This window comes from Glycine max, chromosome 2 (genome assembly GCF_000004515.6).
Source record: "Glycine max cultivar Williams 82 chromosome 2, Glycine_max_v4.0, whole genome shotgun sequence".
Classification (NCBI taxonomy): Eukaryota; Viridiplantae; Streptophyta; class Magnoliopsida; order Fabales; family Fabaceae; genus Glycine; species Glycine max.
Window position 1 is genome coordinate 9,514,594 of NC_016089.4, and position 15,473 is coordinate 9,530,066.

Sequence of the window (15,473 nt, forward strand, 5' to 3'; positions counted from 1 at the left end):
GGACATGTATTTCAGCCAGTGTAACCAAAAGAAATACAAACAACTTTTTCTCTTCCAAATTAATTAATAAACAAAAGCTAATATACATGTGAATGTATAAAAAGAGATATTATAATAATAAGATATATTCTTGTAAAAAAATTATTATAATATATCAAATATAAATCTTATAAAAAAACTAAATTTAACATCTTAAAACAAACATTCCTTTGTGGTTGTATTTAATTGTGCAGATTCTCCTGCCCATATATTAATTTTTTACTTGATTTTTAAGCCCCCTCCCGAGGCCATAGAGAACAAATTCAAATACATTTTCTCTGTGCAATGGCAGAATATATATATATATATATATATATATATATATATATATATATATATATATATATATATATATATATATATATATATTATATAATTGTTTTGGTGGTGGGGGATTTTTGGTACCTCCCAACGTTGTGGATGCGTGAAGCTATTCAACGATCACTAACAAGCCACAAAACTTGCAAAAACCTACATATATAGACACATTAATCAAGTTAATGAATGCGTGATATGAGTGTAATAAAGCTTAAATAGAAATGTAACTATAGATATGAAATGTCTTTTATATATATATTTAAAAGTTTTGATAGGGGCCACATGAAAATATATATAAAAATAATACTACAATACCTTTGATAGGGGCCATCCATTGAAGTTTACATTAAAAAAGATATTGTCAAATTGATGTTCTATCCTTATAAGTTAGTCAAACATACTTTTTTTTAGCCTTAATAAACAAAACCCAATACATATAGAAGATAAGAGTGTAGAAGGAATTTAAATAAATATAATGGCTTACGATTTATCTTCAAGCCCAATGTTACATTCAAATGTAAAGGTTTGAAATGTTCACCAACAACCCAAGAAAACTTGTAAATTCAAAAGAAGCTCATCTCTAAAACACATTGGTTATTATTTCAGTTGCAAAACAATAAACACAACACAATGTTGCAATAACTATCACAATACCAAAGCAAAAAAAGACAAGTGTGATAACTCATTGACCATGAGAATGAATGAATAAATGAAATTGAGAATACAAAACCAAATCACTAATGAAAAACAATTCTGTCTCATGACTTTGGAATCAACAGAAACCAACGGCACAACTAGACAACCATCATCAGTACCAACCGCTAATACCATTTCCAACCTGATCCTAGTAAAAAGGGAAGCAACAGTCAACTACAGTAATTGGTTAGTGCTTCAAATTATTCACGAACACATGCATTTCATATTAAAGATGCATCAGCTACCACCTTAATGAAATTCATCAATAGTAGTAATTCATTTCATGCACATTTCAACCAATAATAAGTCTCGATTAAACAGTGAAACAAACACTGAAAATGAAATAAAAGGAAGAAAACAAATTCAAAAAACAACAAATGCAGCATGTGATCATTTCAGAGCAATGAAAGCAAAATTCGTGAAGTAAGAAGAAGAGTGTTGTTTTCCTCATCAGAAAATGAGTGACAGAAACATGTAGCAAGCATAAGCACAAACCTAAACCCTAAGAAGGCACAAAAGATGCATAGAGAAGAAAATGATTTGAAGCATAGAGAAGGCATAGAAGAGCATGGTCATTACCTTTGCACCCGTGGACCCCATTTTCCTAAGCATTTGCTAATAAAGAGTAACTTTTACTACTTCTTCCTTTTTTTCTTTTCTTTTTTCTTTTGAAATAAATAGTTGATAATATCTGTGAGAGTCAAACTATTTTTTATTTTTTAATAAAGAGTAACTTTTACCACTTCTTTCTTTCTTTTTCTTTGAAATAAAGAGTTGATAATATCTCTGAGAGTCAAACTATTTTTTCCTTTCATTGTTATTCTTGTGATATTTTTGAAAATAATTATTTTAATATGTTAAAACAATTATTTTAATATGAGAAAAAGAGTCAAGATAACTTATGTTGTTGAGTCTCTGATGAATTTTCTTAAAATAATTATTTTAACATGTATTTATTTATTAGAATTTGCCCTACACTATGTATTTGTAGATATAAATTTTTAAACTTTATCTACACCAATGGACAATAGGTAAAGTTTTATAACATTTTACCTATACCAAGTAATTATAGGTATACATTTTTTTAAAATTTTACCTATTAAGCATTTGTAAGTAAAAGTTATTTTGACAAACTCCTTTTTTACTCCAAATCAATTAGACAAAGCTTTATTTTTCTTCTCTCTTGTCAGTTTTGGTGGAAAATTCATTTGAAGGAATAATTGAGAGTGCAAAGGCACCTCTCATAGCCTAATAAACCCATTACATTTTTGCACTAACATATTTCCTCCAAAATTCAAATTGCTTCATATCTAATCCAACCCAAATGTACACATGTAAATTTAGTGATTACAAGATGCAAATCAAGTTACATTTTAATTATTACTCCTTCCTTCCATTCCAAATTATATGACATTCCCACCGAAAGTAATAACAAATCTTCATTGAAAAACTTGAACACATATAAGATAGATATTTTCCATCCAACATGATTTATTTCATATCCAATGGTCAACCTTCTATACTACTTGATTAAGGAACACAAGTCGTTATTACTTGTGTCAATTATTGTTGTTCATTAAGTATCTTCCTAATATGTCATTTATCTCTCTAATTAATGACTCATTTTTTCTTCTTATACACAATTCTCACTAAGTATTGATTAAGGGTAGTCTTGAAAAAAATATTTAATACAACTTTGATTTTATAAAATGACATATTTTGAAACAATTTTTTTCTCTAAAATGTCATATAATCTGAAATGGAGGAAATATTATTCAAGGTTATCAAACTCACGAGTTTACATAAACTCATGAGAGTTCCATAGACTCGATTAATGAATTCAACTCGTAGACTCGTAAGAATTCACTTCATATAAAGATAATAACAAAATATCTATAAATAACATACAAATTTAACATTTCAATAATATAATAAAATAAAATAGTAAATCATAAATTTCACAATATTTAAATAACTCAGTCTACTAATGCATCACTACTAGATAATAACTTACAGATGTTATAGTAGTGGTAGATCATTTTCATCGAGAGTTTGATGTTATTATAGAACAAGGATTTAATGTTATTAAAGGTGAAAATTTTTGTATTTGAGAATAACACACTAAATGAAGTTATGTTGAATACTAAATAGACATAAAATAACCCAAAATGACTTACATTTTGATCTAATTTTTTTAACTTACTGACTCGATGATAAACTCGAGAGTCTATCAAGTTTACTTAGAGTTTATAAAGTCTACCCAAAATCTACTAAAAAGAAAATTTACTTAAGAGTCAACTTAAAGAAGGTAAGTAAACTCATAAACTAGTAAAAGTTAATGAATTAACTCAAGAGTTTGATAACTATGTTATTATTTATCACTAAAGCATCAACCAGGCTAGTGCATTTTATTAAGATGATAAACACTTTGTTTCTGAGTACCAAAGTTTGCTTTGATGGGTTTGATATTTGGGTGAAACAGCAGCCAAAATAACAAAGCCACCAACGAGGGCAAGACCCAACCCTAAACTATTGACCACCATGGACTCGGTGCTGTGCTTAGGTACATTTCTTTTAGTTTGTAAGAATGTTAATTTCTCTAATAATCCAGTTTCAGCTGTTGCTATTGCCAATGCATAAGTGTACAGGCCAAGGAATACATGCCATGGTAAGATCCTTATCCTCACACTTCGCACCTCTCCTCGGTGCCAAAAGTTCAAGAAGCCAATCAACCACTGTGTGTAGACAAGAAATTATAAAAAGGGTCAGGTCATAGTATGCTCTCTGGTGAATATAAATAAATATAGAAAAATGCTAACAATGAGACTTGAGAAATCAAAAGTGAAAAGATTTTATGAAAAATATTATCAATATACTTGTACTGACACTAAATCAAGTATTGACACATCATTTAGAATGTTTGGCATTTCGGTTAACACCATTGAATGACGAATTTAATTATGGTACTCTATCAATATAAAAGATTTTGATTATTATCCTAATATTTTATAATAACCTCCAATTATATATATATATATATATATATATATATATATATATATATATATATATATAAACAACCAATTGACTTTTTTTCCAATTATAAGAAATAATGACTAATTTTGAAACTTATTAAGGGTTAAATTTCTTTTATATCCTTAATTCATTGTTAACTCTATTTACTAATCATTCACTCATTGGACTATTAAAATTAAATGAGATCATCATTTATAACATTTAAAGTTAAAGACACTTGTGAAATAAAATTTAAATTTATAATAGTATTAAATATGATCACCACTTTTCTTAGTCTGAATGCTTGTTTCTTATATAAAGGACCGGAGATAATATTAAATGCAAAAGTAAATTAAATATATTTTATGTCTTTTGAAAATATTAAAAAAATTGAATACTTTCTTCACCTATTGAGTACTTTTTTCGAGTTTTTAGCCTTTTTTATTGACAATAAAAAGAAAATTTTTAACTTTTTTATTATGTGAAAACCTTATTTGACTTTATTAATTATGATTGGCATACAAGTTTCTTTAGATTATAACGTTTTTTAAACACTACTTTAAGTATTATTTTTAAAATGATAACTTATAACTTCTAGGGTTTTTTATATTTTTAATTCTTAAAATATTTATTAAATTTTCTCTGTTTCCTTTTTTATATATAAAATATGATTGTATTATTCTTTTTTGTTTCTCTTTTCCTCTTGATAACAATAGAGTTTTATTTTATTTTTGCTAATTTTTTTAAAAAAAACAATATTACATTATTTATTATAACCCTTACACGTCAATATATTGATAGTAATATATGATGGATTGTTGAATTTATTTTTTAAAATATTTTCATATTAAACTATTTATTTTAATCGTTACTTTATTTATATGATTTATCTATCATTTTAATTTTATAGTTCAAGATATTTTAACCATTATACTAATCTATAAATATTAATAATGTAAGATATTTTAACCATTATACTAATCTATAAATATTAATAATGTAAATTATTTCATTTGATGTTCATATTTTATTGAACAATTTTAGCCTTAAATCACTTGTCTAAATTTCAATTTTTTCTTATAATCTACACGCATTAACTTTCCATTACTTTTATATTATTAGTTTTTTTTATTATGTCATTTTTAATTAACTATATTTAACTTCTATATTTTTTATTATTATTTAAAAAATTTAGAAAAGCACTTTCCCTAGTCACTGTAATGACGTGTTGTCTGTTTAAGTGTATGCTATTTTTGCACTTTCCCTAGTCACTGTAATGAATGTGTGTTGTCTATTTAAGTTTATGCTATTTTTATTTCATTTTAAACTTAATTTTAGATATTAAAAAAATAAGTTTAATAGAAGATTACAAAATATGAAAAAAAAAGATTGGAACTAAAAATATAATTAAAATAATTCATCAATAATTAAAAATTGCAAGAATGTGAAATTAATTAAAAAAAATTAAATTTATAAATATCCAAAATATATTTTTATCAATAAAATTGAAATTTATATAATAATATCATACAAACATGTTTTTTTTTGTCAATTTACATTTATCAATTACATCAACAAATACATTTACCAAACACTTACTCTGTTCCAAATTTTAAGTTGTTTTAGGGGAAAAAAATCATTCCAAAAGCATTTTACAAAATTAATACTTCATTAAATATTTTTTTTCCAGAATTACCCTCAATCAATATTTCATGAATTAATACAACAGTCTTTTTAATTATGGTGAAATCTTTTTCCTAAGGCATTAGTATTTACTTATGTATTTATATCATTGATTAATTCAAAAAATTATTTACTTTTCCACAAGTAGCACATGGTACAATGGAGTTAAGTGAAGTGAAAATGTCTTAGTCTATCAAATTTATATAGGAATTTGTTATTAGGATAACATGTAATTTTAGTTTTTCTATTTTGTAATTTTGGTCTTCTAATTTAAAATTAAAACATTTAATTCTTTTATTTTATAAAATCAGTGATTTTGATTCCACTATCCAAATTAATGAGTTGACCATTAAAAATTCACTGATAAAATTATTATTTTTATCCACCGAAGCATATTTTAATTTTAAAAGAAAAAATCAAAACCTCCCATCTAAATTCATTCCGTACTCCACTGCCACCCTGCATTGACAAGCATAGTAGTTGATCCTTTGCATATCAATCTTCATGAAGTCTGCATAATTATCAAAGAACATATTGCATGTGCAACTTGTAGTTACCAAGTCAGATATTGAGAACCTTTCTAATTCGTACCCAAATTTTGAAGTTTAAAAGAACACATTGCATGTGTCGGTGACGTTGATGGCGACGACGCAAAGTTAGTGTGACGGAGGATGGTGGAAAAGGAGCAATAGCTAGAGTCAACAACGGCGACGACAAAGGTTTGTGCGGAAAATATGTCGATGGGATCTGAGAAGTATGAAATGGAATCATTCCGTGACGTGAAGAGGAAGAAAAAGGTTTAATCGCAGTTAAATGCGCAGACACAAACACACACTTCACCCCGTCCACGTGGTTACCATGTTCTGAGTGTTTGGTGAAGTTAAGGGTTTAATCACACTAAATGTTTTTTCAGTAAATCTTATTTGTTTTAATCTTATTTTATTTAATTTTTAATAGTCAATGTTAACTTTTAATTAAAATAACCATACTAAATGTTTTTTCAGTAAATATTTGTTTTATAATTTAAAATTTATAAAAATATATTACTCATATTAATTCTGTTTTTTATAAAATAAACTATTTGTTTTAAAATCTATTACATAAAATTAGATTTCATATTTTTTTAAGATTTTGCTTTGAGTGAGTCAATGCAGGTTGTTATGTAATTGTTGAGTTTGTTTTGATATTTATAAGTTGGGTTTCAAAGGTCAGAATTTTGTTGTTGAAGCTAAGTTGGTTTCCACCGGTTAGATTTTTGTTGTTGAATAAGGTAGTATATGACTATATACATCTCTTTCCTCCTTTCAAAAACCCACACTCGCAATAAACAATTTATTTTCTTTCTTTCTAAATTTTGTTTTTTCCTTTCTTATAAAAAATTATCTTTGAGAACAAGAACATTGGTGTTTAGAAGATTCAGGAATCTTTCGCTGCACACGATCGAAATCAATGAGTTGTCGTATCTTGAGATATGAGCACAATCAGATTTTCCTACCAGTGCAGTGGGGGTGTTTTCTCTCTAAGGTGTTTATGCGTTTCAACACAGGCTAATTAAAATTTTTTCTCTTAAATTAATTTTCTTTTTGCTTATTATATGATACATTGCATTCAAGATTCATGTTCTATCAACTGAAATTATTTTGCTACTGTTGTTTTGTTGTTTTGTTTAAGACTTTGTATTTTCTTCTCATTTATTTTATTTTATTTTAATTTTTTCTAACTGTCTTAGAGAGAAAAATTCACTTTCTTCTTGCATAGTCTTTTCTGCAGTAGTATTTTGTTTATCTAAATGTCCGCCATGGATATGATTAAGTCATTTTCTAGTAAGCCTGAAAAATTTACGGGTGAAAACGCAATGCATTATACTCCATTAAATTTTTTTATTACATTATTTCATTTCCTTAAATTTTAAATTAGTGAGAGATTGTTGGAAAATATATTTAAAATTTAAATATTTTCTTTATCAATTATGTTTTTTAAAGATAAAATGCTTTTAGAATTAGTTTCCTTGAAAAAACTAAAAGCATCCCCCTACTTCCATTCCTATGTTAGGAAGCTACCTTTTACTTGGTCAAATTCTTTTGTGAACGTTACAAGTCTTTAAAATTAGGAAGTTTGTTGTTTGGTTTTTATTGTATGTTGTTTAACATTATTGCTCCAAGTATTTTGTTGCTACACATTGGTGACTGATTGTCTCTATATATAGCTCATTGCTAAAAAAAATAAACATGTGAAAATACAACACACAAAACAATAAAACAAACACTTGGGTGAAACTTTATATTCTGCATGTCATATTTTTAATAGAATACCTTATAAAAATTTTGAAAAAATCCCTTATGAGCTATGGAGAAAAAGAGAATCAAATTTAAAATATCTTAAAGTGTGGGGTATCTAGCAAAGGTTAACATCTCTATTAATAAGAAAAGGAAAATTGAACCAAAAACTATTGATTATGTTTTTGTTGGATATTCTTTGCATAGTATTACTTATAGATTCTTGGTTGTTAATTTAGAAGTATATGAAATTTCTAATGATACTATTATGGAATCTAGGCATGTCACTTTCTTTGAAAATGTTTTTCCTTTGAAAAAAATAAATTATCTAAATCTGTTTATAATACTTCTTGGTCTAATTTATCATCTTGTAGTAATGCTAATAAGGACATTATTTTTTAACCTAGGAGGAGTAAAATATTTGAAAAACTTAAGGATTTTAGTTCTAAATTTATACTTGAAGATGATCCTAAAACTTATGGTGAGATCATGAGGCCTATTGATGCACCTTTTTGAAAAGAAGCTATTAATGATGAAATGCGTTTTCTTAAAATTAATAAAACTTGGTTTTTTTACCAATCTTTCCCCTGGTTGTAAAAGTATGTTGTAAGTGGATTTTTCAAAAGAAGTTAAGAACTGATGGATCTACAAAAAAATTTAAGGCGAGACTTGTTGTGATTGATTGTAAACAAATAGAAGGTGTAGATTTCTTTGATACATATGCTCTTGCTTCTAAAGTTACTATCATCAGTGTTTTAATTGCACTTGCTTGGTTTTTAATTTAGAAATTCATCAAATGAATGTAAAAAATATCTTTTTAAATGGTGAATTAAAAGAAAAAATTTATATAAGCCAACCTGAAGGCTTTGTAGAACCAGGGAAGGAAAAAAAAGTTTGCAAACTTATTAAATCTTTATATGGTTTGAAACAAACTCCAAAGCAATGAAACAAAAAGTTTGATCAAATTGTTCTTTTGTATGATTTTCACATCAATAATAGTGATAAATGTGTGTATGTGAAACAATTTAATAATAATAGATGTGTCATTTTATGTTTGTATGTGGATGACAAATTGATATTTGGTAGTAATATGCATTTCATAAATGATGTGAAGTCTTTCTTGTCTAGCAATTTTGATATGAAGGACCTTGGGCCTGTAGATGTGATTTTGGGTATTAAACTTATAAAGAAAAATGATGACATGATTTTATCCCAATCGCACTATGTTAAAAGCTATTGAAGAAGTTTAATTATTTTGATGTGAAACCTGTTTCTACTCCTTATGACTCATCCATTAAGTTAAAGAAAAATTTGAGTAAAATTTTTTTTTCTCATACATATTCTCAAATTATTGGTTCTTTGTTGCATTTGACAAACTTCTTTAGGCTTGATATTGCATATGCAATTGGTAGATTAGGAAGGTATACTAATAATTCTGATCATTCTTATTGGATTGCATTAGAAAGAGTTTTTAAATACTTAAGGAACCATTAATTATGACATTTCTTATACATGTTTTCATGTAGTAATTGAGGGGTTTAGTGATGCAAATTGGATTTCTAATTCTGATGAAACAAAATCGACAAGTGGTTATGCTTTTACTTTACCTAGTGGTACAATATCATGAAAATCTGCTAAACAAATTATTATTTCACGATCTATCATGGAATAAGAAATTATTGTTTTAGATACTGCTACTAGAGAGGCTGAGTTTCTTAAATATTTGTTATGTGATTTGCTATTGTTGAATAAGCCTATATACCTCCAATTCCAATGCATTGTGATAGTCAAGTTGCTATATCTAAAGTTACTAGCAAAAATTTTAATGAAAAAAGAAGACACTTTAGAATGAGACATAAGTCTATCAGAAATTTGATTTCTCATGGTGTCATTTCTCTTGACTTTTGTCAGGTCAGAATACAATATTGCGGATCCTCTCACAAAAGGGTTGACACGCCAACAAATACTTGAGTCGTCGAGGAGAATGAGACTAGATCCCATTATTTAGTTACAACAATGGACACTAGTCTACGTGTGATTGGTGATCCCATGAATGAAGTTCAACGAGTAACAATGAAATTGCTTGTTGACTAAAGTACACCAAAATAAAATTTTGTGAAATTGCTCCGTTTCTCATTCCTATGACGAGGTGTATTATAAATTGTGATAATATTAAGGTTGAGGTATTTATATATGTGTATCTTTGGTAAAAAAAATCTCTTAATGAATCTAATGACAATTATTATAAGGGTGGGGGATCACAAACCACTCTTTGAGGATTCACCTAGTGAGTGTGGTGGTGGGGCCGCCACTGAGATATGTGCTAATCTCTACGTGATACTTACGAAACAAAATACATACACAAGGTCGTGTAACACATTACTATTGGTTAGAACCTAAATGAACACTAATATTGTAGGAGTTGTGTACTAAAGTCCGGTTAAAGAATATGTAGTTCAAGACAATTAAGTTACTACATTTTTCTTCGGTGGAAGTTCATAAACACTAGGTATAAGACTCAAACCCGGAAGGTTCCTTATATCAAAATACAATATCACATGCTCTTTTTTTTTTTACGTTTCTATACAAATTATATTTTTTTAAAATATTTTTAAATTTTTAAATTATGTGGGAAAATGTTAGTAAATATTTGTTTTATAATTTAAAATTTATAAAAATATATTACTAAGTCTGTTTTTATAAAATAAACTATTTGTTGTAGAATCTGTTACGTAAAATTAAATTTCCTATCTTTTCTAAGATTTTGCTTTGAGTGGGTCAATGCATATTGTTACATTTGTTTTGATATATATAAATTGTTGCATAAGGGGGTTTATGCCTATATGTATCTCTTTCCTTCTTTCTAGAAAACACACACTCAAAATAAACAATTTGCTTCCTTTCTCTCTCTCTAAATTTTGTCTTTCCCTTTCTTATAAAAAAATTATTTTTGAGAACAAAAACATTGGTGTTGAGAAGGTTCAGGGATCCTTTTCCTGTACACGATCAGATTATCGTATCTTGGAAGAGAAGCGCAATAAGATTTTACTACTAGTACAGTTTGAACATTTTGTCTCTGAGAATAGCATTTGCATGCTTCAACCCAGCTAATAATTTCTTTCCCTAAATTATTTTTTACTTGTGCTTATTGTTGTTTTGTTACTATTGTTTTGTTATCTAGTTTAAAACTTTGCATTTTTTTTCTCATTTATTTATTTTATTTTAATTTTCTAACAAATGTCTCATCGATGGATACCAAAATTAGGGACAAATAAAATTGTATTTTACTCTTGTTATTATTAATGAGAATTTTGTGCAGTGCGAGTAAATAAACAGGAGTACTATTTCATTAGAGATAAAATGGTATAGTAGGAAAATTATTGATATTTTTTTTATAAAATTCAATAAATTAATTATTTTCTTAATATCTGTATTATAACTTTAATGATTTATATTTTGGAACAGAGGCGAGGCAGTATGATTTAATAAGTCAACATTACTCTTTCTTTAATGATATGATAGTGACACACCAAATATATGTAAATTTTCCACGGACAATGCTGGAACATTTCTTGAAAATCTCAATAAAAATACTCTCTTCATTCTTTTTTTATTTTGTCGATTTCATGTAAAAATCAAAATATGTAATAAATTTTCTTGATTTTAATAAAATAGTTGTGCTATTTCCTATTTTACTCATTTTTTTCTACTCCACAATCCACAAATGTATATGTAAATTCATTAAAGTTAAGAAGACAACTAAAAGTATAATTGCTAACAAAACAATTAATAATTACTGTGATCTTAAATTTTGCAAATACAAATAACTAGAAACAATAACTTTCTAAAAATCCAACAATTTAAAAAGAACATAGAGGGAAATTTATAATTTTTGTTTGAGTATAACAGTCTTTAAGATCCTAAACAATTTTTTACCCCAAAGACATCTCAGCTATGATAGGGCAAATTCATGAGCAGTGAATGATGTTTCAGGCGATGAAAGGGTGGTTGTAGATGTGAATCATGTGATAATAAATTAAGTACTGGGGGATAAACTATGAGCGATGAATAATGATATCTTTGAGTTTTTACATTCTATTTCCAAGAATAAAATAAAAAGCCATGTTCAAGTTTCTTATGTGCTTTTCTGAAAAAATAAAAGAAATACCATTTTAATATTTTAATTTTTCCTTGTCACGGAATTATTTTATTTGAAATACTAATACCTAATACGGTACCAAGGAGTAATATTTACTAATAAAAAAACTAATACAATACCAGCTGCTAAAAAATAAATCCCAATGAGTACCAAAAATCCACAAAAAAGAAGAAGCACATTGAGCTTTCAAATTTCAACCCACCTGGGGAATGTAACTCAAATTGCAATTCATAATTGCTCGAGCTCGACAACGTTCGGCTGACATATTTCTAGAACTAAGTGCTTGTGCATGTGTGTCTTCTTTCTTAAAATTAATATTACTTCTTATTCAATATCCTTTGCTTGCACGTTACAACCAACAAACAACAAAGAAGAGAGAATATTAACAACACACTTTTTTTAAAAATATTTTATTATTTATTAAAAACTATAAAATAAGAGTGTTATTAAACAAAATTATGAAACTTATCAAATTCATAGTTTTTGATAAATTTTAACTATTAATAAAAAGTGTATTCAGAAGAGAAGAGTACGTTAAGAGAGTGAGTGTTATTAATATTTTTTTCTAAAAAAGATAAATGATTGTTTCATTATTTTTAAATATTAGTATATTATAATAAGAATAAGATTTAGTTTAGTGTTTAGATGACAACAAAAACGAATAACAATTCATTAACAAAAAAATTTACTAATTAAAATATTGTTTATTGACCAAGGAGTATCAAATTAGAATTCGTTAATGTAGTAAAAAAATAGAGATTTTTTATAGTATTAAAGATGTTTTCACTTTTTATTTTTTTATCATTAATTATAAAATTTCACTTCTGTTTTTTTAAAAAAATTGTACAAGAATCAAGTAAAAATATTTTTTCTATTATTTTCACTATTTTATATACAATTGTCTAAACTAAAAACATAGTAATAAAAATAAGATAACATTTTATAATTTAAATGCAAAATGTATTTTCTCAAATTTAATCATTTTTGTTATTTACTGACATATCTCCTCTAATGAATTTATTTACCCAAAAAGGTAAATGTGTCTTCTTCGAACGCAAAATGTATCTTTCTTTCTTTCTTTAAAGAACCTCCTGAGTTTTGAAAAAAACCGAAAAAAAAAAGTACTTGAAACGCAATGTGTCTTCCTTTCTTTTGAAAAGACATTAAAGGGGTAGGACCACGATGGCATCATCAATCACCCATCATGTTAGCATCCATTTAGTGCGAAGGACAGTGATAAAACAAAATTATTTAAAAATAGAAAAAGTGTTAAAATTATGCCGTAAACTAAAACTAAGAAGTTAGATACCAAAATGTTTAGCTTTTATCCTTTACGTTATTAAAATAATTTGTCCCGTTGTGCAAGTGTTATCAAGACATTATTATTGCATAGTAACCAAAAAAATAATGCACCAAGATTAATTTAGAAAAAAAATCTAAGAAATTATCAAGGATCATGAAGAAGCAAATACCTGGGCTCCAAAGAGGGATACACAAGCCAAACCCATCCATGAATGTAGGCTATAGAAATTTGCCACAATCCCATCTTTGCCCTGGAATTTTGTCCAAATCCCAAAGATCCCAGAAGCTAAAGCCACCCCTTGAAGCCACAAATGCACCAATTTCTTTAACCCCCTTGATCCAGGTAACCATCTATGCACCAAAATAGCTGCAAAACAATTTTTTTTTATTTTAAAAAAAACTCAATCAATGGTTACTGAGATCAATTACACATTTTACTCTAATGAATCCCATTTCTGGACTCCGCAAATTTGTACAAGCTAAGCTATGCTACCCTCTTTTAATCTGAAAAATAAAACAAAAAAAAAAAAGATAAATCTAATTGCTAAGCTAAGGTACCTTCTCCACTTAAGAGGATAAAGCCAATGACCATGAGCAGAGGATGAAGAACCTAAAATTAGAGAGAAACAAAATAAGTAAGTTGCATGTTGAAAAGGTAATTAAATTAGTTTGAAGTGTTAATTAAAGTAGAAAGGAAGAAGATGATGATGTGAGTAATTAATGTACTGCATAGATGAGGTCTTGTTGGGAGAGTGAGGTAGTGAGGAAGCTGGATTTGAAGGCAAGGGCCCATATGAGGACAAGCACTGCCACTGCAAGCCCTAAGACTCTTGCAAAGAAGAGGAGAGAAAGTAGGAGAGAGGGAGAGACACTAGTGTCCATAACAATTCACTAGTTTGTTGAGTGAGTGACTGAGTTAGTCTCTTGAGACTAAGACCGAGGTTTGCCGACAACTCAGCTTTTATTTTAGATCCACCTAGGTACCCCTGCACTTCTATTTTTTTATTTTTTTTTAGAAAATTGGGTGAGTTAGAATCTTAGTGGTATTTCGACATTTAATAATTTTAAACCTATCTCATTATTATTTATATTTCATTGGGTAAATAGTTATTTTTGTTCTTAAATATGTAATTTATTGACAAATACATCCTCAAAGATGAAAATATAAAATTTAGTTTCGAGCAATGTTAAAAGTGTGACAAATATATCCGACTGTTAATTTTCATACGTCACCATTAATATAATAGCCTACATGATACAGAAGGACGAATTTGTGACTAAAATAATTGTGAACGCGACCATTTCTAATTACCAACATATGAACATATTTGTTATATAATATTTTATTGAATTTTTGTCTTCCCACTCTATGAAAATAAGAATGGGTAAATAGTTACTTTTGTCTGTGAATATGTAATTCACTGACAAATGCGTTCCTGAAAAATGAGAATACAAAATTTAGTTCCTGAAAGTGTAAAAAGTGTGACAAATATAAATTCGGACATTAACTTTTTTCCATCACTATTAATAAATTAGTCAAGATTCGAAGAAGTGAAATATAAGATATATTTATCTTTTATTTATAATAAATTATAACTAATTATTATAATTTAAAAAAATTTGTAATGATTGACACACTGCTACAATGTTTATTTTGGTAAACTGGTATAATGTTTATTTTGGATAATTTATATTGTGACAGAAAAATTATGATTAATAACCAATACTATCGTTATTATTATGTTTGTTTTAAATTATGTTTGTCAGTATAATTTTTTAAATAATTATTGTAATATTATATTTGTAACAATAAAAAAGGTGAAAATTTATCCTAAAATTATATTTTAACCTTAAATGAAATGAAATTTCAGGTCTAACAAATTAGTCTAATAAAAACATACTGATATTTAGATCCAATAAAAAATTACTGACATCTTCGTTCAATAATACTAACTTATTGACATTTTGGTCCAATGGAACATAGT

At 27.1% G+C, this 15,473-nt stretch overlaps 1 protein-coding gene across 2 annotated transcripts; it reads right to left on the reverse strand.

The window, feature by feature from the left end:
• Positions 1 to 3,437: 3,437 nt before the first annotated feature.
• LOC100527512 (uncharacterized) lies at positions 3,438 to 14,434 on the reverse strand. Of its 2 annotated transcripts, none has more exon segments than NM_001250172.2 (4): positions 3,438 to 3,788; positions 13,659 to 13,855; positions 14,047 to 14,098; positions 14,215 to 14,370. In NM_001250172.2, coding segments are annotated over 4 exon segments (729 nt in total). In that variant the 3' UTR covers positions 3,438 to 3,464.
• Positions 14,435 to 15,473: the final 1,039 nt, after the last annotated feature.

Coding starts and splice junctions, on each gene's coding strand:
- LOC100527512 (XM_006574307.4), bottom strand. CDS start 14,370: ATGGACACTAGTGTCTCTCCCTCTCTCCTACTTTCTCTCCTCTTCTTT. Junction 13,856..14,046: donor TATCCTCTTAAGTGGAGAAG/GTACCTTAGCTT, acceptor ATTGTTTTGCAG/CTATTTTGGTGCATAGATGG. Junction 6,499..13,658: donor TATCCCTCTTTGGAGCCCAG/GTATTTGCTTCT, acceptor CATACTTCTCAG/ATCCCATCGACATATTTTCC.